This window comes from Trichosurus vulpecula, chromosome 7, assembly GCF_011100635.1.
Source record: "Trichosurus vulpecula isolate mTriVul1 chromosome 7, mTriVul1.pri, whole genome shotgun sequence".
Taxonomy (NCBI): Eukaryota; Metazoa; Chordata; class Mammalia; order Diprotodontia; family Phalangeridae; genus Trichosurus; species Trichosurus vulpecula.
The window spans coordinates 62637143-62661228 of record NC_050579.1 but is presented as its reverse complement, the minus strand read 5'-3'; the positions used below and the strand labels follow the sequence as shown (position 1 = coordinate 62661228).

The 24086-nt window shown below is 40.7% G+C and overlaps 1 protein-coding gene across 1 annotated transcript in view; it reads right to left on the bottom strand.

The window, feature by feature from the left end:
* Positions 1-6834: 6834 nt before the first annotated feature.
* The window catches only part of LOC118858588 (calcium-binding mitochondrial carrier protein SCaMC-1-like), a 46517-nt gene continuing 29265 nt past the window's right edge, over positions 6835-24086 (bottom strand). The window contains exons 5-10 of the mRNA XM_036769160.1: positions 21702-21860; positions 20746-20898; positions 13808-13915; positions 11974-12141; positions 10053-10203; positions 6835-9663 (exon numbers count right to left, since the gene is read on the bottom strand). Coding sequence (XP_036625055.1) covers positions 9485-9663; positions 10053-10203; positions 11974-12141; positions 13808-13915; positions 20746-20898; positions 21702-21860 — 918 coding nt within the window. The 3' untranslated portion in view covers positions 6835-9484. The remainder of the gene's footprint in view (positions 9664-10052; positions 10204-11973; positions 12142-13807; positions 13916-20745; positions 20899-21701; positions 21861-24086) is intronic.

The following is a 24086-nucleotide window of genomic DNA, read 5'->3' as shown; positions in this document are numbered from 1 at the left end:
CCACTTAACAATCAGCTTAGCTAAAGGAACATTTAGTTCAAAGGTGTAGCAAGAACAAATATCCAAACATTCCCCTTCCACCCCCAACACCAAATGGAAGTATAATCCCCCTATATCTCTTTGGTCCCTGAGAAGGAAAGAGGATGAGGTTCACAGATTAGTTGTGCTCCTACATAGCATCAGTCCCACCAAGTTCTAAGTCCAAAGTTTACATCCCAGGACCATGGCTTCATAAGGCTCTCCTGGTGGGCTGGCAGTAACATGTAACGTAGAATTGTAACTCAAAGGTCACCACTACTCCAGTTCCCAGAATCTGAGACTCTACCTCCTGCACCTAAAACTAGAAAATAAAATGGAACAGACCAAAACCTTAAGCCTATTTCTCAAGGCCAAAGGACCCAAGGGAAGGAGGGGGCCCTTCCTCTTAACCCACTCATTTTAGAGCATGGTGTCCATGCTGCAGGTAAAAAAGACTTTTGTTCCTAGATGCCACCAGAAAGAAAGTGCGCTGCATGACTGCTTCTTTCAGGTAGATTTATAGAAGCTGCTAGCTACAGAGCTAATGGAAAGAAAATGTTCCCACCTATGTGGTAAGAGAATGCACAAAGTCTTCTCCCAGAAGTAGGTCCCTGGCATCTCTCATATATATGTGTATGTATGTATGTATATATGTATATTGTGCATGTATTTGTATTTATGTATATAAATATATAGCATATATTACATATACAACATATATGTGTGCGTGTGTGTGTATGTATGTATGTATACATAAATATGACTCCATCTTAGGTTATCTGGGTATGAGTCAAAGCCCAAAGTTGGGGGGAGAGGGAAAGAAAAAGAAGGAAAGGGGGGAGACAGACAGACAGAGATTTCAGTTCTGATTTTCCTTCAGAGGAAGAATGAAGTAAGGAGAGAGGTGCAGAAAAGAGTTCGGCTGACACGCGTATTTAAACAAGTGAAAAGATTTTTGACTGGGAGGCTGCGTAGTACAGTATAAAGACCAGTAATTCTGAAGTTAGGGGACCTGGGTTCAAATGCTGCCTCTGGTGCTTATATAACAGTCCTCTCAACTCCATAAAGATTCTGGGATTTTAATTTTGACTCATTTTCCTGGCCAAGGAAATATACTGCTTTTAGGGCTCTGTGTGGTTTATGGCAAGCCACCACGTTTAAGGGAATTAGTAAATAGGGAAGAGGCAGCAAAGGCCACCTCTCCTTCCCTCACAGAGCAGCAGCTATGACTGGAGAAAAGCAGTTGAGACCAGAATAGAATCTAGCACAGTCTTTCCTTTCCCCAGATCCTCGGGGAGAAGAAAGGACCGTGGTAGTTATCAGAGATGGAGAGAGCTTCTTCTCATCACGTCAGCTCACCTGTGCAGCTGATGCTCGGGCAAGGTTACAGGTACCTGTCAGGGAGTGTGGAGGACCCATCTTCCCTCCTCCCTCCACTTCCTTGTTCAGTAACAGATGTTTGCTGTGATTTGTTTCCATGTTACATGCTGAGCTGTTTCCTTTACACTGATTTTTGCTTTTTCTCTATAAAAATTTGGGTCAACCCAGGTGCATATTTGTGTATATCCCTTTTGCTGGGGTATGTGCAAGGCAGGGGCATTTGGTCGGGTATCTTACAACATATAAGATGGAAATATGAACTGGGGGTGTCAGGGAGGAGGTTAAAAATGGGGCTACATGCACTATAAATTTGTGTGTTCCCAGGCTACTATTTAGCTTTATGGATGATCCTATAACCCTCCCTACAATAACCTTAAACCAGAAGTGGCCTTCCATTTTCTCTCTCTCGACCAGTGAGCTTGATGAAACTACCTCCCCTTGACCAATGAATTTGGTAAAACTTGTCTGTCTGACTGTGGGTCCTTTCCATATCCCTCCCTAGCCTGACTTCCAGACCCTTGCTAATATGGTGACACAGTGCCATCTAGTGGTGACAGATGGGTGCCGTGTGGCTTCTGCCAAATCCTTTCATCCCTTTGGCCTCAAATTCCACGTCTATAAAATAATGGGGTTGGACTGAATGGATTCTGAGGTCTTTTCCAGCTATAGTTCTATGATTCTTTGATCCTGATGCCATATCATTTGTTGATAAGACTAGCTAGCATTCATAAAGCACCCACTATGTGCCAGGTAGGGGCTAAGCACAATGGGTGGTGGGTGCTATTATAATATATATATATTACAGTTGAAGAGAAGCTAAGTGACTCACCCGAAGTCATATAGCTAATAAGTGTATAAAGCTGGATTTAAGCTCAAGTTTTCCCTACTCTGGGCCCAGAATGCAACCCACTGTACCATCTAGAGCCTCACATTTGTTCCTCCAGATGTCCAATTGCTGTTAGCTCCGAGGTGTCCCAGGGAGGACAGAAATTCCAATAGAAAGAAGTACCATTCCCAGAGAGCTAGGAGAAACCATTCTATATTTCTAAATACATGGCCTATGATCAAATTTTCATAGCAACCTTATGAAACTATGCTGCTATTTTCATAGCAACATTACGATGCATGTTATGAAGGATATTAAAAGGGAGCATGTCATCTTCAGTCCTCACCACATGAGCTCATTAGACACGATTATAAAGGGAATATCATCAACTGCTAAGATACATGGCAAAGACAAGAAGTGATATGGGACGTCCAAAAAGGGAGAGACGAACATGAGCCAGAATAGTTGAGGATGATATCATGGATAGGAAAGAGAGTTCCAAAGTCTTCCAGTGACTGCTTCCCAATGATGTGAACTCAGCCGGTCATTTCTAAGGCTAATAAAAGGGAAAGGGATTAGATTTCCGATTTCATTGATACAGGGAACTCCCAGGTGAGGAAAATTCTCTCTAATGATGCAAGTCAGAACCTTCTATGCAATTTTTAAGTCTTAGTTTCCTAGAGCACTGAAATGTTACACGACTTGAAGAAGGTGACATAGCCAATATGTCAAGAGGCAGGGCTTTATCCCATGTCTTCCTGGCTCCAAGGAAGGAGTGCACTTGTAAATGTTTAACAACCGGGGAGGTGGGGGGAGGAGGGAGGGATGTACTCACAACACACATTTTGCTTAATCAGCATATTAACATTTTTCTCCATCACACCCTTAAGTCTAGACAATCAACAAAACAATAAATCAAGCCCTGATTTGTAGTTTACTGATTCCAAGGTATGAATGCTCACACTAGAAATTTAATAATTAGAGTTATGGTACCATCAAGTTGGAGGGCAGCTACATGGTGCAGTGGATAGAGCTCATGGCCTGGAGTCATAAAGATATGAGCTCAAATCCAGCCTCAGACAGCTCTGTGACCATAGGCAAATCACTTAACCCCTATTTGCCTCAGTCCTCATTTGTAAAATGGAGACACACTGAAGAAATGGCAAACCACTCCCGCATCTTTACCAAGAAAACTCCGTGGACAAGTTTATGGGGTCACAAAGAGTCAGACACGACTGAACAACCACCACCAATAAGATAGCAGATTTAGACATTTTCTGTGATTCCCACAACCTCTCAAACTTCACCAAAACAGAAATTACGCACCCAAGATAAAGTAATTTCAGCTGTCTCCATGTCTAGCACACCCTGAATCCAAAAGGAGGCTAAAAAAAAGAATATAAACTGATGCCTACCCCAAGCTCCCTCAGCACCCTTTCCCCACCACCCACCACGCTTGAGGTTGCACTAGTCAATCTAAGGACCAGATACGTGGTTTTATAACAAAATCCAAGGACCTAACACACAGGCTTGCAACAAAACACGACCCCTTATACTGGTCTCCCCCTCCCTCTCTCCAGTGCGGTAAAGGTCCAGAATCCAGCCTGCAGAAGTTTGCTCAGACTGTGACATCACCATGGTGGCAGCATTCTTTTCTAAAAACTATCTCTGCAGAAGAGCAGAGGAACAGAGAGAAAGGAACAGGACACTGTTTGGACTTGAGCTAAAGCCCAGCCCCATACACGCCCTCCTCCCAGAGCTCTCTGAGCTGCTGGTGCCATGAGAAGAGAACTAAGGAACAGTGGGAATGTGAATGGACATTGTATGTGGGGTCGGCTATGCAGCACTCCACCAACCTGAAAGAGCTCCACATCTGGGTGGGAGCAATTCTGTCCACCCCAAAAAGTCACTTGGGGCTGAGACCTAGGCTGGTAATGAATTGTTCAATATGGGAGGAGGCTGAGGCACTTTGAGATCCAACCCCCCAAAAAAATCACCATCAGAGAGGAAAGAGTCAGGAAGTGAGCAATAGAGGAAAATATGAAAGGCAAAGTAGAGAACTAAAATGACCAAGGCTCTCAGGAAAAAGAAAACTCAAAAGATTTTTAACACAAGCAGGGATGACTCAACAGCAAAAGGAGGCATGGTCTCCAGATCTAGTAAACAAGTCCAAGCATCTATGAATAAATACTGCAAAGCAAAGGAAAATGATCCAACATTAGGCAAAGGATATTGTGGAATTTGAGAAAAACACAGAACCACAATACACTATTGCTGAGTAGTTTAAAAGAGAAATGAGAATTATGGGAGCAGAATTTATGTCTTCACAACAAAAAATAATGGGCAAAACAGAAATCTGAATCTGTGATGGCAGTCTCATCGAAGAAACAAAAGAAAGAACAATAGCATGGGATTGCCAATACACAGAAGTGAAGGACAATCTAGAAGAACAGAAGAAAAGAAGAAGAACATTTAATGAAAATACACTCACTGTCCAAGCAAAACATTCTGATCTTGAAGACAGGGTGCATAGAAATGACTTAAGGACCATAGTCTCCCAGAAGAACAAAACAAAACAAAAAACCTTAACATCATAATGCAGAAAATTTTAAAAAAAACCTGCCCAGAACTTTTGAATAAAGTAAATTAAATACCAATTGAAAGACTGCAAAGATTTCTTCTAGGGGAAAAAAAGAAACCCACCTCAACATTTCCAAGACACATAGTAGTTAAATTTAACAATTCGATCCAGAAAAAAATAAGTTCTGCAATCAGGAAAAAGACATTCAAATACAAAGACATTTGAATTATTCAAGTCTATTCTGCACCCGCCAAAAAACAGAGAAGGGAATGGAATTGTTGTTGTTCAGTCACATTCAACTCTTCATGACCCCATGAACCATACTATACCAGGCCCTTTGATCCTTCACTATCTGCTAAAGTCTGTCCAAGCTCATGTTTATTACTTCCATGACACTATCTCTTCACCTCATCCTCTACCATCCCCTTTTCCCCTCAATCTTTCCCAACATCAGGGCCTTTTCCAATGAGTCCTGTTTTCTCATTACGTGGCCTAAGAATTTAAGCTTCAGCTTCAGTATTTGACCTTCCAGTGAATATTCTGAATTAATTTCATTCATTATTGATTGGTGCGACCTCCTTGCAGTCCCAGGGACTCTCAAAAGTTTTCTCCAGCACCATAATTCGAAAGCATTGATTCTGCGGTGCTCAGCTTTCCTTATAGGCGAACTCTCAGAGTAATGCATTGCTAATGGAAAAACCATAGCTTTGACTATGCGAATCTTCATCTGCTTTTTAGTATGCTGTACAGATTTGCCATAGCTTTCCTTCCAAGGAGAGTCTTTCAATTTCATGGCTGCAGTCACCATCTACAGCTATCTTTGATCCAAGAATATAAAATCTGACATTACTTCTATTTCTTCTCCCTCCATTTGTCAGGAAGTGATGCAACCAGTTGCTAACATCTGAGGTTTTGGGGTTGTTTTTAATATTAAGCTTCAAGCCAGCTTTCACGTTAATCAAGAGGTTTCTTAATTCTCCTTCATTTTCTGCCACTAGAATGGTATCACCTACCTGGCATTGTTGATATCTCTCCTAGCAATGTTAATTCCAGCTTTTGAATGGGATGTATTCTAAAGGAAAATGGAGCTCAGGATGCAGCCCAAGGTGACCTTTGACCCTGCAAATCTGAGCTTAACCATAAATTTTTAAAAGATGGATATTCAAAAATATAGTCTTTTGAGACATTCTTAGGAAGAAAAGCAAACCTGAAGAGATTATTTGCTTCTGAAACACCCCAGATAACAGATATGCAAGAGGGGTGAACAAATGCAAGAACCTAGGACAGCAACAGGGTGACAACAGAGAGAACAGTAAGAGACTTTCTAATTGTACACAAAGAAATGGGTAAAATCAGAAGTCAGGAGATCAGTGTAGTGGTAGGCCAGGGATATTATGGACAGAACTTGGCAACATCCGGCCTGTTTTTTTGTGGGATCGCATTACAAAATGGAAGGGTGAATGAAAATGGGGGAGGGAAACAGTGGTTGCATGTAACATGCCTGCATCAAATCAAGGGCTAGCAATGAGGGGAAGGGAACCCTTCTGGTCTCGGGAAGAGACAAGCCTGTAGGAGAGTGGATTGGGCAGCAGCAGGGGGTGGGGAGGGGAGCCACTTATATAGAGCAAGCATAATTTGAAGAGATATGAAAAGGACACACCAAATCCACCCCTTCGTGGAAGTGGAAGGTCCATAGAGATTATAAATCGCACATGTTTTCAGAATATTTCAATGTATCAATAAATTGTGCTGATTTATTTTTTCTTTTAAAAAAAAACCTATTTGTTATATGGGATAGCTCTGAAATGGGGAAAGGGAGAAATACAAGGGACAATTATGCTGATGTTTAAAAAAAGACACCAATAAAAAAAATTTTTTTAAATGTTTAACAATTGGTTCTCCCAAGCCAGTCTGAGCTGGCTCTAGCACATCCCAGCTCCAAGGCTATCCACAACACCACCATAACTACTACTTGGTGCTAATGATAAAATGAGAAAGCAAAAAAAAAATACAACAGGGAACATTTGTTAGAAACAAAAATTTTTTCTTGTCATTTTAATATAAATACATGGTTCAATGCCAGAAAGAGGCTACCTAAAAATTCCAGCTTTATGAAAGTAAACAGATGTTTTCCAGAGAGAGATGAAGCACATATAAATCGCTTTCATTCCTTACACATTTCAGATAATCTCTATAGAGGCAAATGGTGACAGCTGAGCAGTTTTTCTTTTTCAGCAACTAGATATATGTCAAAGTTAGCAAAATGAACAATCCTCATGCTTGATGAATAAAGACTGAAATGTGTATCCTGCTGAGCTATTTGGGGCTTATTCCAAGGTACCAGGAAATTCCCGGAGGACACAACTGCATTCTATACTCATCTATATTCTAGACATGGAAACATTCAGCAGGAATAATTTTTCGTGAAAACTACTTTCAAATCAAACTTCCCAAGCATCTGGTAGAAGTCAAATGCATTGTTGCTCTCTTTGGTTCAGAAAACACAGGAGGTAGATTAAGGAAAAGCAAACAGTAGCTATAAGCAGCACTTGATTTTTCACATGTCTAGGTGCTTTATTACAACTGCCACCACCCCAAAAAAAAGGGCCTATCAGGAATCCTCAAGCTTGTTATTTACAAGTTTGGGGAGTTGAGTTATAAGCTCCAAACAAGTATTTGTAAATCTTATTCAACAAATTTCAGAAAGAAAAAAAAAAGGCCAAAAAAAATGCTTTGTGAACACAAATTTAGGTCAGTGATACTACAATGCAGATATTTTATGCCCTAAAGTACTGTTCAAATAGGAATCACTTTGTAAATTGGTGCCTGTAAATGCCCAAATTAACTATAAAGGACATATCAAGAAAGATGCTATCTATATCCAGAGAAAGTACTAATAGATGTACAGGATAATTTTACATATATATACCTATTTGTGTCTAATGGTAGCTATGGGCAGGGGAGGGGAGAAACAGGGAAAAAAGAAATTTACATGATAATTCTGTGGCATATTTAAAGGAATAGCAAGTTGTGCATACTAGATCTGCAGTTTCATGTGCAATCTTCTCTTTTATTGTAAATGCTTGTTTTATTTCCATAAATTTTAAATAAATTTTTAAAAAAACAAATTAGTACCTAGCTATTGGCTGCACATGTAGTAAATAACTCAGGCCCCACAGTCTCCCTTTCTGGCAATGAATGGCTTGGAGACAAAATGCAAGTAATTTCACACTAGGTCCCAGAGCACAGATGTGGGCTGCTGCCACAGCAGCTCCAGGGTTTCTCTCTGTACAGTTAATCATCCATGTTCCACTGAAATGTACCTAGAATTGGAATCAGCTGCCAAGAACACCTGGTGCTCCTGACATATGGATAATTTTACTTGGCACACAGAAAACAACTTAGACTCATTTCTGGGGAGGCAGCAGTATGTGGTAAGAACCCTCTTTTTCCAATCCCATCTGCCAGTGCCTCCATTTACCTCCTATCTATGCTGTATATACCTTTTATGTACCTATTTATACCTCACCTCTCCATTAGAATATATGCTCTTTGCGGATAAGAATAGTTTTTGCCCCTTTTATTGTATCCCCAGAGCTTAACAGTGCCTGGTCACTGACTGACCAACTGACTGGCATCAGACAGCCTGGCATGGAGTTCCAGTTCTGCCACTTATTACCTCTGCTCCTTCGGGCAAATCACTTCACTTCTATAAAATGGAAATGATGAAACATATGCTATCAACATTAACAAGGTAGCTGTGATGAAAACACTAATAAACCTTGAAGAACTATTGAAAAATACACTATTGTTTCCTTGGGTTGACAGGAGTAACAGCAAAGAAACTGATGAAGGAGACATTATTCTACTCCAGAAAAGAACCGAAAAGTGGAATTTAAGATTTCAAAGGCTGTTCCCCACTGAGCTCTTCCTTCATTATTAAGCAGATTTGTTCATACTGGTGATTTCCTTTCCAAATTTAGTAATGACAACCAAAATGAGCTATTAACATAATAACATCTACAAATGAAGCCAAAAAGGTAACCAGTGAAATGAGCATAGTTTCATCACTCTTCCATACTTCATAATGATAAGAAATGGAGGTATTCTCACACTGACAACTCTCCCCTTGTGTTTTTATTTTGCTTAAAGAAAAAGAACTCTACTTGCTTACTTATTATAAACTAGCTTAAATGCACTGTTGGGTTTTATTTTCCTCTAATGGTTGCAGCAAAAGATGTTCCAAATATACAAAAAAAAAATGTAAAACACAGCTGGTAAAAATTTTTAAGGCATTTAAATACAAAAGATAACATAAATCAGCCTGGCTGACCAAAAAGTAAATATTTGAAAAGTACTCTTGAGAGTAAGTTTCTCTTCAATTGTACTTCAAGCTAATTGAATGACTGTTTTAGACGCAGCCTTCAGGAGCCAAGAGAAGGACAACAGGAAAGGCGAGTTGAGCTCTGTGAATATCAAACTTTTTTAACATAAAAAGAACTTAACAAAAGTGTAATTTCATCTTTAAATTTTCACATATACAAAATTAAGGTAAGACGCTTGATGTGCTGTTTGATATGTTTCTCCCACTGGGGCCATGACTCATCTCTTCTCAAAGAGCTTTGGTGACTTTAAGGGACGAGGGACACGCAGATAGATACTGACGTGCTTTCGTGCAATCAGACTACTCCCAAGCTTTCCTTCATTTTCTCATATACAACGTAGCTGATGCTCACTGCAGGCAGCACTTTCATGAAGTTAGGAGTGATGCCCCGATAAAGTCCAAAGATTCCTTCTCGGGTAACTATTCTCTTAAAGAGGCCAACCATATTCATCTGGGGTGCTCCTTCCACCATGGCTAGAAAGGAAAGGAAAAAATAAAAGGTGTGATATTCATGCTAGTAGTCCCTGTGATGAAACCAAATGAGAATGAGTACCACAAAAAAATTTTTTTTTTTACAAGAGGCATCAAGGACATACATATGCCCTGTATCTCGCTATCATACCTAAGTATTAGGCATCTATGCCAAAATGGTGGGAGGGTGGGGGGTGGTAAGTAAAAAAGTATCATTTTGCCCCTGTCCTACAGGGGACCTCCTTATTTTAGTCCCCTCAGAAGAGCCAGTTTTTATTAGAGGAGAGGCATGAAATCTGAGCAATTCTCCAAAGAAGAAACCAAAGGGAAGGATTTTAAAAACATGAAATGTTTCATTTCTTACCAAGGTTGTTCCTTTGGCAAAAACTCACCTTGAGCCTGCATTCGAGTTCTGACCAGGGCCAGGGGGTAGCTGGCCAACTGGCCACATGTACTGGACAAGGTACCACATCCCAGCAGTACAAATACCCCAGGGTTTACGGAGTCTTCTACATAATGTTCTAGCCAATGACTCTTCAACAGCTGCCAAAGAACACAAAAGCAATACACTGTCACCACCACACAAGTCAAGGCAGAGTAAAACGGGTCATTGTCTTCTTTCTTCCACTCCTATACATAACCCAGCATAACCAACTGTATTTTTCTACTTGTCCCATTCAATTACTGCAAAAGACATAAGAAAATTCTTTGGAGACGTAGGCAGTGCAGATACTCAGCTATGAGGTTACAGACTGTAGTTTAAAGTACCACAAAAGACACTTATATTGTTCACTGGCTGTCCATTTGCTCCTAAGTATGATTCGGGAACCAAAAAGTGTTGGCTCAGATTATCTTATGAATCCCTCCCTGCTGCTCATTCTAGTCATTAACATTAACCAGGGTTCTCTAGCTCCAGACCACAAGAGCTCTATAGCTGAAGGGCCCTTAGCATCCACTGCAGATTTAAGTTTCCTGACTTTTAGGAAACATCTTTTCAAAGCTTTCTTCCCTTGGGAGAGGGTTAAGTGTCAGTGGTTTTCAAATTCTGGGTTTAAAAACAACTCTTTTTAATATCTAAGGATTTATACTTTTTCAGTCATGTTCTAGGGTGATAATTATAAAAGGTGTGGTTTGACAGAATTGAAATAATAAATAATTAAGTTTCAAAAGTCTGCTTTTATTCAATGTTCCCTTGTTGCCATGGTACAACAAAGACAGATGCCAGGGTCTGTGTCAATGATGTCTGGAGGCCAAATACTTTGAATTACAGAGATAAAAGGGTGGAAACAGCTCAAAAGAAACAGCCATTGCCCCATTTGCATGAGACTAAAATAGAAAAAAAAAGAAATCAAGAAAAAAGGCACTCTTAAAAATCACTTATCGCATCACAATTCTATAGAAATCCGAATGCACTTCGTAAAATTCATAACCTAGATGTGCCATTGTTTGCAGAGAAGATGGCGCTGGCATGACTGGGGGATGTGCCCTGGCAATGGCTATTAAGTTGCGCCAATCCAATCATATTCCTTTACCTACTCACTTTTTGACCACTAGCATGCTCCCTTGAAATTCAATTGCCTCTCAGAGCTAGGGGCACAGCTAGCGGCAGACTGTGGTGGAAGAGAGTCCTGGCTCCAGCATCACAGAACCTAGGTTCAGACTCTGGTTCTAGTACTCACTGCCTGTGTGACCTTAGAAATCATTTCTCTAGGTCTCAGTTTCTTCATCTGTAAAATGAGAGACTCAGTCTAGGTTAGGGATGGGCAAACTACAGCCTCAAAAGTATAAAAAATTCTTCCTAGCTTTTAGAGTGTAAAAAAAAAAAAAACAGGTGGTGGGCAGGATTTGGCCAGTGGGCCATAGCTTCCTGACCCCTGGTCTAAAACTCTAGATGATCTCTGAGGCCCTTTCCAGAACTGACAATATATAAAACTAATTATTCCAAATGGAGATAGAATCAGAGAACTTGGTCTGAACAATACTATATCCTAATTAGCCAAATGAAATAATGCTCTACAATTTATCACTCCATTGTCCTCCTCTTCTCTTCCCCATCTTCAAGATTATAAAGGTTCAAACTTCCAATATCTCTCGTCCTTAAAAAGTAGCAAGCGGCACAGTGAATAGAGCACAGCCCTGGAGTCAGGGGGACCCAAGTTCAAATCCAACCTCAGATACTCTAGCTGTGTGACCCTGGACAAATCACTCAAACCCAACTGGCTCAGAAAAAAAAAAAAGGTAACATAAGATTAGTGAACAGGAATGGCTATGCAGCCAACATATTTATCAGATTCACCTTGAGGACAAACTTACCTCATAAACAGCCAGATCTATTCCTGCATAGGGGATGACACCGAGGAAGTTTGGGATGTAGCCTTTGTAAAAGGCTTTCACGCCTTCATGCTTCAAAATCTTCTTGGCACAGTCGAACATTCCTGAGTATTGCCCAGTTTTGCCTACAGCCAACCTTGTCTTTAGAACCTGAAGGTGAAAAGAAAGGGATGAATTTAATTGGTCAGAAATGTCCTAAACTACTCAGTATTTCCATGAGTTGCACGATGCCATGTATCTTGCCAATGCCAAATTTAAAGTTCAAGGCTCTCTTACACTCAAAAAAAATGCCATTGCTGTTAAGTTCTAATGGTTCCTATCTCAGAATCACAAGTAAAACAAAAAGGATGCTAGGAGGTCATAGGAGTATTTGCCAGAGAGAGAAAGCCAAGAGGTGAGAGGAGGACTGGTCTCAGGCAGCAAGAAGTAGGCCGCTGCTGGAATTCAGCAAAAGGGAAGACCGCTGTGCAAAGAGGGTGAACAGCAGCAGGGTGAGGAAACAAATATGGGATCCCCAAACTCTTCTACTGAGTCATGGGGGCCCCTCTTTTGTCTATTTTTATTTTTAATCTCTTTTTAAAAAAGGATAAATCCTACCTTGTCTTTATATCCCTAGAGTACCTAACAAAGTTCCTTGCACAATATATAATGCTTGTCAAATGGATTTTCTTTGAATCTGTAAAATAAAGTGGCTAGACCTAGAGAGCCACAGGATTCTAGCTGCCATCTAATGTCTGTTTGACTTCAGGAAAGTCAGAATTTGTCTGAGCTTCAGTCTCTTCAGCTGTAAATTGAAAGGGTCGGCCCAGGTGACCTCAACGCGCCCCTGTAGCTCTAAACCTCTGACCCTGGACGACTTCCAGATTTTCTAACAGCTCATCGATTCTCCTCGTGTCAGATTTCGATATAAGGGGAGTAGATTTTAAATTGTTAAAATACTTAAGCATAAGGGCAGTGTGACAGCAAGGCCCCAAAGCAGAGACTCCAGCAGACCACAGAAACACAAATCGTGAATTCTCATTACACCACATCCAGGTCTGACTTATTTAATGCTACTAGTGTCTATCTTCTCCTTCTTTGTCTGCTGAACTTCCAGGGACTGGAAATAGGAATTCTCTCCATGTCTGGAGAATTAACCCTGCCCCACCCCCCAGGCCCCCACCCCTAATTCCCACCCCCCACCTGTCCCCACCCCTGCCCAAGCCACAGCAATTCTTCCAGAGAGAAAAACAACTAATGTGAGTGGCCCCCAACTTTATATCTTGATTGGCGTTTTTTGGCGTAGGCCTCTTAGATACATTGCAAATAAATGGGAAGACCTTTGTTCTAGCAACAAAAGGGGGGATTCAGCTGAAATGTTTGGGGACAGCTACAAGAGAGTTTTTGTCCTAAAGGAGGGATCTCTGTTTGGGGGCCAGTTACCATCTGATGACAGAAGCAGCTAGATGGCACTGTGGATAGAGCCTGGGCCTGGTGTCAGGAAGACCCGAGTTCAAATTTGACCACAGACATTAACCCAGCTCTGTGACCTTAAGCAAGTCATACAACCTTTGTTTGCTTCGGTTTTCCCATCTGTAAAATGGAAATGATGTATTTAGTATCTACCTCCCAAGGTTATTGTGAGGCTCAAATGAGATAATATTTATAAAAATGCTTAGCATGGTGCCTAGTATATAGTAAGCACTATATAAATGCTATTATTATTCCTATAAAATATTTTATCTCTAATGTTAAGTTTCTGCTACTAAGACCTGAGATAGGGTTCATATGAAAGAAACACGAGAAAGAACATCAGACCTTTCACAGCAGCACTTACCTCCATGGGGTAGATGAATGTCTGTGCTGTCGTTCCTGCCATAGAACCAGCAATAAATCTCTGCATGGTCCCTAATTTGGCACCATCATTGGTCAGCCAACTCTTATACTGTGTGAATAGAAATATTTGAATACACATGAATATGGGATTAGGAGAGTTACAAACTAAAGGCACTGACCCAAAGTGAGAAAAAGGCTCAGTCATCATACCTGATTCCCATATCTATTAAATAGTCCCAGCCCTTGCCTCACTCCTGAAATCCCGGCCTGCAGCACCACTAAACGCCTAACAGATGTGGGATGTCCCATGGGCAATCAAATTTACAAAACACAACTGGTTACTCTAGGGAGTTGGTGCCAACCCCGGGGCTGCTCGGACCCTAGCGCTTGGCCTGTTTCCTGGGTAAAACCAGACAGGCTTAGTAGGAGTTGGAACAGCAAGCACCCAGAGGAAGGACTTCCGTCCCTAACAGCCCCCCTCCCACTCTTGTAGCCATCCTTTCTCATGCAGGCAGAGTCCATCCACAAGGGACTCACAAGCCCAGAAGGAGGAACCCAGCTGGCCACTACTTAATGCTCTTGAACCAGTGCCTAACACAACAATGCTTTGATACTTTACTTACTGGAACATCTTTGATACTTTACAAGGGCATCCTGCCCCATGCCTCACATAGCTCATACAGCTCTGATATCAGCTGGCTACATGCCTGAGCCTTCCCATGCCTCCGCAGATACTGTAAAACAGCAACCCCTTTTGTTCCCATACTCCCATGGAAACTACCTTACTACAGCCCTAGTTTTTCCCATACGCTTGTAGGAATCATAGTTTACAACAATCCAGATTCTTCCCACCCATATCGGTCTTCCCATGCTGTCATCCTCTTACCCCTTGAACACCTGCTTCTGCTCATGTAGTGCAAAACCCTATAAAACTGGATAATGTCTCCCAATAAATCGGAGTTGCATCTTCCCTGACTCCCGCCTCATCATTGCGTACTGAGATTGGGGTCCTTGCTGGTCAGGGACCCCTAACAGGTTACCTCTCATTTCTTCCCAAGTTCCTAGTTTCTGTTGAGGGTGCCACCATATTTCCAGTCACCCGGGGCATCCTCTCCCTCCAGCCCCACATCTAATCAGTGGCCAGGTCTCATGCAATCTATCTCCACATCATCTCTCATATCCACCTTCCACACTCAGACAGCCACTGCCCTCGCTGCTTCCTTCCTGCCTGGAATATTGTCTTAATAGGGAGCTATCTCCAATCTCTGTTCAGTACAATCTATCCTCTACACAGATGCCAAATTGACGATATTCTTAATATCCTGAACAAGTCATTCTCCTACTAGAGACCTCAGGTGGCTCTGGATAAAATACAAAATCTTTTCTTTGGTACTTAAAGCCCTTCTGGTTCCAGCACATATTTATTTCTGGGCTTACTAAACATGCCTCCCCTTCACACAATGCATATTCCAGCCAACCCAGACTACTGACTCCCTGTACACAGCATTTGAAGACTTGTCTCCATGCCTTCACAGATTTGTTCCCTCTACCTAGAATGCCCTCCATCCTCATTTCCCTCTCAGAGAATTCCTAGGTTCCTGCAAGGCTCAGCCCGAGTACCATCTTCTACATCTGCATGAAGTCCATCTTGATCCCGTCCCACCCCACTGCCCAGGGCCTGAGGTTCTGCCGTCCTGTAATTAATCTAAGAACAGGGACTGACCCTATGATTTTGTTAGCATAAGGAACTCCCCAGTAAAGAAACTCCCTTTACCGATGTAGGCCGGCCCCTGTTCTACAGCCTCTAGTCTTGAGAGCTGCCTAAGCACTGGGAAGTTGTGTGACTTACAAACAGCCACCATTCATCAGAGGTGAGATTCAAATCCAGCTCCTTTGACTTCCAGGTCAGCTCTCTGGGCATCAGCTTTCTGTGTGTCATGCTACCTTTCCTATTTACTTATGTATGTACATGCTGCTTTCCCCCCCGCCCCAAAAAATATAAACTCCCAAAGGGCAAGAAGTATTTTAGCACCTCCTCTAAGGCCTAGCACATGGCAATTAATAAACATTTCTGAAGCACCTACTATGTTCCAGGAACTGTGCTAAGCTCTGCCAACAACATGATGAATGCTTGGTATGCACGTGCGCGCACGCACGCACACACTCACTCTAGAAGAGCATGCAAGGTTTGAATGCTTGTGTACTAATTCACTGGGATATTATGCAAAGCTGAACCACAGAATCAGAGAATTTCAGAACAAAAAGGGATCTCAGAGACCATCTACTAGATGGCTACCCATGCTTGACAAATGGTCACCCAGCCTTTGCTTAGAGGCTTCCAAGGTGGGGGAACCCACCAGCTCTGGGAGCTATCTGTTCCACTTCGGGGTGCCTCTGTTTGGAGGGTCTCCTTCCCATACAGATCAAATAGGCTTCTTTGCAACTTTTACCCTGTTTTTATTAGTTCTGCCCTCAGGGGACAAAGAAAATAACTGTAATCTCTCTTCTACATGACAGACTCAAATATTTGAAGGCAACTATTCGATGCCCTATCATACCCGGAGTTGGCCCTGGGTACTCAAAGATGTAGAAGGCAACTAGGTGACATAGTGGACAAAGCACTATGCCTGGAATCAGGAAGACCTGTGCCCAAATCTGGCCTCAGACACTTACTAACTGGGTGACCTCGGCCAAGTCACTTAACCTTGTTTGCTTCAATTTCCTCATCTGTAAAAATGAGTTGGAAAAGGACCACTCCAGTATTGTTACCAAGAAAACTCCAAATGGGGTCATGACGAGTCAGAAGCAACTGAAATGACTGAACAAAAAACGATAACTCAAAGATGCAGGGGAAATCCTGGTGGGCCCTATTAGCTGGGAAGACTTTTACCACTGGACCAGTACATGATGGACTGTGTCTAAAGGAGCAGCCTCACCCAGTTCAGAGAAACCAGAACACCGGCCATGCCATGATGGGGGAATCTTTCTGACCACATTGTTGTTTCAGTCGTTTTTGGGCATATCTGACTCTTCATGGCCCCATCAGGGGTTTTCTTGACAGAGATACTGGAGTGGTTCACCATTTCCTTCTCCAGCTCTTTTTACAGATGAGGAAACTGATGCAAACAGGGTTAAATGACTTGCCTAGGGTCACACAGCTAGTAAGTGTCTGAAGCCAAATTTGAACTCAGGAAGATGAGTCTTCCTGACTCCAGGCCTGGCTCTCTACACGCCATGGTGCCACCTAGCTGCCCTTTTCGACCACAGGTACGCACAAAAACCATCTAAGACACAGAGTGGTCATGATCCGTTTTGGTCAAAGAAACACTCACATTGATTCTTACACCAGTGAAATTAAGGGAATGGGAGAACAGCACAGCATAGCGGATACAATACTGGATTTGGAGACCTGAAGGAAAAGCCCAGGTTCTAATCCTGCCTCATACACTTACTGGCTATGTGACCCTGGGCAAGTCACTTAAAGACTCTATGCTTCCTCTACTCTATCTGTAAAATGGTACAACACCAGCATCTGGCCTATAGTGTTGTTTGTCTTGAGGATAAAATGAGAAGATACGTGAAAGGCATTTTGCAAACTTTAAAATGCTACATAAACACAAACTGTTATTTTTGTAAAAGTATAAAATGTAAGTCTAGAAGAACTTGCTTTGGTTTTTGGTTTGGTTTGGTTTTTTTTCTGCAAACCAGTAGTCACAAATACCACCATGGCTTCTTGGAGGAGGTGGGCTGTGAGCTGAGCCTTGATGGATGAATAGAATTTAGATCATTAGAAAAGAAAGGAGAAAAGCACTGGGAAAAGAAGGAATATGTACTGTGGGATGACTGGCCTCAACAGAATAAAACAAGTAAAGGGAGATAATACTCACTGCTCAGTTACTGCTTAATAGACAAATATATTATTATTCATCTATAAACTATTATTAGTGTTAATTAATAAATTAACAAAGATGCCAAAGTGCCAAACTTCCTAAACACTACTGAAAGATAGTCTTTGGTGAGTAGAGCACTGGCTCTGGAGTCAGGAGGACCTGAATTCAAATCCGACCTCAGACACTTGACACATTTACTGGCTGTGTGGCCATGGGCAAGTCACTTAACCCCAATTGCCCTTCCTTCCCCCCCCCAAAAAGAAAGAAAACTAGTCTGTCTACTAAATCTAGGTTTTCATTAATCTTGTGACTCCTTAACATCAAATCCACATTTTCAGGGTTGAAGTAAGTAACCTAAAACTCAAGCTCAAATAGAAAAGGATTCCTGCAGGTTACATAGTTAGAAAACCACAAAAAAGCATTATCTATGTTGTGTCATATTTTTATTTATTCTTGTTAAACATTTCCCAATTACATTTTAGTCTAGTTTGGCAGAACTTTTGTGGAGCCACTTGCTGTGAGTTTGCCACCTCTAACTTAAAATATTCCCCAGAAATGTGATACTTGAGAAAGACACAACTACACAAATCCTCAAACATTCAGGTGAAGACAAGATCTTGGGTCTAGCTAATGAGCTGGCTATCATCCCAGCTTTTCTTTGACCCTCAGGTTATTAAACTGATCAAAGGAATTCATCACATTCTTCCCAAGAGCATTTTGTCACTTGTGAAAAGACATTGGCCAGAGCCACTTAATTCCACCTGATGAGGAGATAAAAATATGAGAAGGGAATTCCACTTCAAGTAATGGATGGCCTACGACAAATAGTGAAGATCGAAAAAAATAAAATCAGAAAAGAACAGCCGGAATTTGTTGCAACATAGTAGTGGCCTGAAGCTATCCAGGAAGACCAAGGCTGAAAAACCTCTCCTCTGCATCTCCTCTCAACATCAAGTCAAACTGAGACCTCACAGGTGATCTAAATCAGATGGATGCAAAGAAAATATACGACTTGTCACATCAAAAATTTAATTGTGTTCTCTTTATCTCTTCATGTCCACAGGCTTAACTCTGTACCTTTTGTCAATGGAATAAAATCTTCACCTAATATAGTAAAGCCAATTAAAAAATAAGCTGAACCCTGAAAATTATAGTGAATACTTCTTACACAATAACACTCAATTTTAAAGGATGCCTACTACTCACAGAATCACAGAATTTGAGAGGTAGAAAGGACCTTGGTGGCCACCTAGTCCAACTTATCCATCAAAAGCATCCTCCTTATGCTATTAACAAATAAGTATCATCCAGCCTCAACACCAGAGGCTTGATCATTGAGAGGAGAACAGTCTTACTTTTCTATTATTGCCTCAGCGCTTAGCATGGTGCTTTGCACATCGTAAATGCTTTTTTTCATTCATAATTAATACAATTATTGTTTTAATAGGCTTACCCACACAAACACCAGATGGACGGACGTGCAAGTAGAGGTTGCTACTTACATCACTGGAGGGCACAACTGCATCGATTAAATCAAAGGTCCACTGAAATATTTCAACTCTACTTTAATGTGGGTCTACTTTCTAATCAGAATCTTCCTATGATACTCTTCAGTTCCCCGCCCCTTCCTGGTCTCTTCTACTCACCACTGCCAGATTAATCTCCTGAAGTCATGATTCTGATCACATTTCACATAAATATCCATCACTCCATTTCTTAGAAACTTTCAACGACTCCACATTGCCCAACCCAGAATTCACTAAGGGCCTCCACAATTTTGGTTCCTACCTGCCTACGTTTCCAGTTTTATTTCCTATTATACTCCTTTACATTTCTCCGTACTCTTAACTGACCCAACCATGTACAATGCATATTTTTGCTTCCAATTGTATTCCCTCTTCCTAAAATATCCTCTCCTTTCTTCCTCTCCCACCTGCTTATTGAAATCTTATCCATCCTTCAAGGCTCAGGTCAAATATCACCTGAGAAATCTTTGTGGATTCCTCCCACCAGAATTTTGTTGTTCTTCCTGTGACTTCTGAGAGGGCTATATTCATACTTCTTTTATACACTTCTCACATTCCACTTTATAGTATATATACTTGACTATATGCTTTATATCTCCCCTGTTGTTGTTGTTTGGTCATTTTGCAGTCATGTCTGACATTTCGTGACCCCCATCTGGGATTTTCTTGGCAAAAGATACTGGAGTGGGTTTGCCATTTTCTTCTCTAGCTCATTTTACAGGTTCAGAAAGTGAGGCAATCAGGGTTAAGTGACTTGCCCAGGGTCACATAGCTATTAAGTGTCTGAGGTCAGAGTTGAACTCAGAAGGATGAGTCTTCCTAATTCTAGGTCCAGCATTCTATCCACTGTGCCACCTAGCTGCCCTAAATAGATGTGTGACTCTTCATGACCTCACGTGGGGTTTTCTTGGCAAAGATACTGGAGTGGTTTGTCATCTCTAAATTTCAGGGCAAGAACTGTACCTCTGTGGATCTTCCAGTAGGAGGCAGCATGGAGTATCATATAGAACACTGAACTTGAGTGAGAAGACCTGGATTTGAAGCCTGCCTCAGACACTTGCTATGTTACCCTGGATAAGTCATTTAACCTTACTCAGTTTCCTCACCTGTAAAGTGGGATTTTGTGAGGATAAGATAAAATTTGTAAAGTCCTTTGCAAACCTTAGAGTGCTACATAAATGCTAACAATTAATTACTTGGCACAGTAACCTTAAACATATTGGATACTCAATAACTTAATTTTTAATCAGTTATTAAAAATTAGAATTGAATGTTACAAAGGGACCTTGGATATCTGCTAGTCTGACCTCCCACAAAAGGTACAAGTTCCTTTCTACATCCAGAAAGATAGCCAAATAGAGCAATAATAAAGGTTTGTGGTCTTTTTTTTAACCTGTTAAGAAAAATTAAGCTGGTGTTCATATTTAATAACTTGAATTCCCTGTTCTCTGGCAATAATCTTTAAGATGGGGGAAATTAAGTTCAAGAACTATTAATAAATTACATAGAAAATAATATTTTACCTGTTCATATGCCCAGAATTTAACAGCTGTCTCGGGAGCAATTTTAATAACATTCACACCATTTCCCCTCCAAAGGGACAGGATGCCTCCTTCTTTCACCATCTGCTTAAATCCACCAACTAGGTTCATTTTGTTTGACTTTGAACCATGCACCTAAAAATGAAAGGAAAAGATTTTCATTCAAAGCCTGCATGATGGTTACTTTTTTGAAGCACTTGTATATAAAACCCTCTATTTTCACTATGGCTTATACTCTCAAGGCAATAATAGGAGGAGGTCCAGAGATGGGAAACTATATGGATCAAAATAATTTAAGAAAGATGAAAAAGGCAAAGGCTGAGAGATTACATAATTTAGGACTATAAAATAATTTAAAGTACAGACTTGTCCAGTAAACCTTGAAATATTAGGGCAAAGGAACAACCTTCAAATTTTGAGCCACTTAAGTTTAAGAAAGTAAAAGACATGTGTGGGATACTGATACTACTTAACATTTGTCCTTAGATTGAGCCAAAATCTACTTCCCTGTAACTTCCACCCAAATGACAGCCCTTAAAATATTTGAGGACGGCTAACCCTGTTTCCCCTAAGCTTTGTAAGATAATCATTCTCAGCTTCTTAGTCTGTCACCGCGAAATAAAGCAAAGAAATACTACAATACACAGAGCGATAGGCTAAGTTACTTTCTGTGAATAAATTAAAACTGACAGCTTTTGTTGCTTCTAGATTATAAGCTTGTTAAGGGCAGGACTAGCATCTTATTCATTCTTGAATCTCCTAAACAAATTTAAGAACATGTGAATTTTCACAAATAGGTCGAATGAACACAAGTACCAAATTATGCTGCTAAAAAATTTTGAAAATGTTATCTTAAAAAGAAAACAATTATTCACGTCATTTCATTGAAGACTTCAGAACAAAACACATCTGCCTGTTCTCGTGACCCATATACTTACCTGCATCATGACCTTCAGCCTATCTAAAGGTGCTGTACTTGTTCGTGAGACAGCCCCAGCGATTCCTCCTGCCAAGAGCTGTCTCCACCACTGGCCAGACTTCTTTTCCTCTTCTGTGAAATCATCTGGAATAGACAGGCTATCCCCTATATCAATCCCCTGTTTAAAATGGATCGAAAAGTTCCATTATAATACGATTTAAAATAGACCATTTGAGATCAAGTTATTTTTTTTAGCTATTTGTAAGAGCCAAGTATTACTTCACCTACTTCATCTACACAATTAAGATCAACCTCTTTTTCTAGACAATAAAGAAGGGAGCATAAACTGTTTTAAATAACCTATTTACAAATACCAGCTCACTTGAAATGGACACAAGCAGCAATTACAAATGCTGTTCAGCAAAAGCACATGGATGTTATTGTTTTTAAATAACAGCTGTTCTCGATGACCATTTTGAGCAGAAGTATAGCCCAAAAATATTATGCTATGTTTAGAAAGATACAATATACTACTGTACTATATCAATCAGCATATTTTAAACTAGAATAATTTTGATAATGCTAGAATTATACAAGACATCTAACAAAGGGTCACCAGCTTCCACTGGAAAACCATAAATAAGGATGAACCCAACAATTCCCAAGATAACCCAAGTAGGCCAATATAGTAAATATTATAGTAGAAGGTAAATCTTTAATTTTACCATTTGGTAAAAGGAAGACAGTGGTCATTTTCATTTAGCTAGGGGGCAATCAAGGTTAAGTGATTATTAAGTGAATTATTAAGTGACCCTAACCCAGGGTCACACTGCTAGTAAACATCCTCTTGACTCCAGGGCCCTTGCTCTATCTACTGCACCACTTAGCAGCCCCTAGTGGCCATCTTATTTATCATTTCCATGGATCTCCCACTGTTCCATAGCAGAGTTGGGACCAGAAAACCTAGTTTCAAATTCTATCTTTGACACTGATTTACTAAGCAAATAACTTCACCCCTATATACCTCTGGAACCTTCCTTCAACTTAACCAAGTCATGAATGGGTTGTAATCTTTGTTGGTAGAGGGAGTTTCCACGCTGAGAGTAGCCTACATGGATGAAATAACTGCCCCCCCTTCTGATAACTGTTTCTCACTTAGGTAAGTAATATGAGGGGCTCCCACACATATCCACAAATAAAAAAATTCATAGCAGTAATTAAGACTTCTAATGAACTGAATAATTATTAAATACATTAATAGATTATTTCATTAATGTGGGTACTTCTCCACTGGATGCAGATCACAATCCTTCTAATACCTTACTACGCGGTATCCCTGAGTAGCGGAAACTGAAACAGCCATCAATTTTTAGCCAACCTAACAATGAACCTCTCTGAACTTAGCTAGGCTAGTCCTTGGATGACAATTTAAGGGATCATTACCACACCCACACTTGAAGTCTTTCTAGAATCCATCAGTGTATATACTCCATACACTAACATAGCCTGGCATCATCTTTCTGCCATAACAGAGAGCAGCACAGAAGGACTTTACTGGAAAAATATTAACAATAATTCATCATAATGACTACAGTGTTTGATGATTTACCAAAAATTTTCTTTACAAGTCTTAAGGTTTACAAGGCAGGTTTGGAATCAGAAATTTGGGGTCTGAGTCCTGGATCTCAAAACAACTCAACAATTGCAGGATCTTAGGTCAATCACTTAATATCTGACTTTCCATTTCCTCACCTGTAAAATGGGGATAATAATACTTGCTCAGTCTACAGAGTGCACTCTCACCGAGTTACTCTAATATTTAAATAATATTTTATAGTTTACACTTTTCTCCCAACCACCCATGACAATGATAATAGTACTATGTATCTATGTGTATACATACACACACATACACATCAATCGTTTGACCCTCAAAACAACCCTAAGTTAGGTCTGATTGGGTCTGGTGGGTCCTATGGGTCTGATTCTTCACTTTATAGAGATGAGAGGAATTGTAACGGATAGAGAACCAGCCTTAGACTCAAGAAGCCCTGGGTTCCAGTCCTCCTTCTGACTTGCGATGACTATGTGGCCCTGATTAAGCCACTTACATTAATTTCCAAGACTCTCAGTTGTAGAACCATTGCAGGTTTACATTTTGTTGTTTTTCAGTCATGTCTAATTCCATAATATGTCATGTTCTCAGGGATCTCTAAGGCTGCAAGACCAGTACTTTTGGGGGGGGGGGAGTAAATGCTCAAAAGTTACAAGAGACGCCTATTGCTGAAGAGGAGTCATCTGTAGCCTGTAGGTAGCAACTGAGTTATATGGAGGTATGGTGAGATCCTTGCCCTCCAGAAAGTTCATGAGATCAGGCAAGATAAGTAAACCATGGTATCCTGAT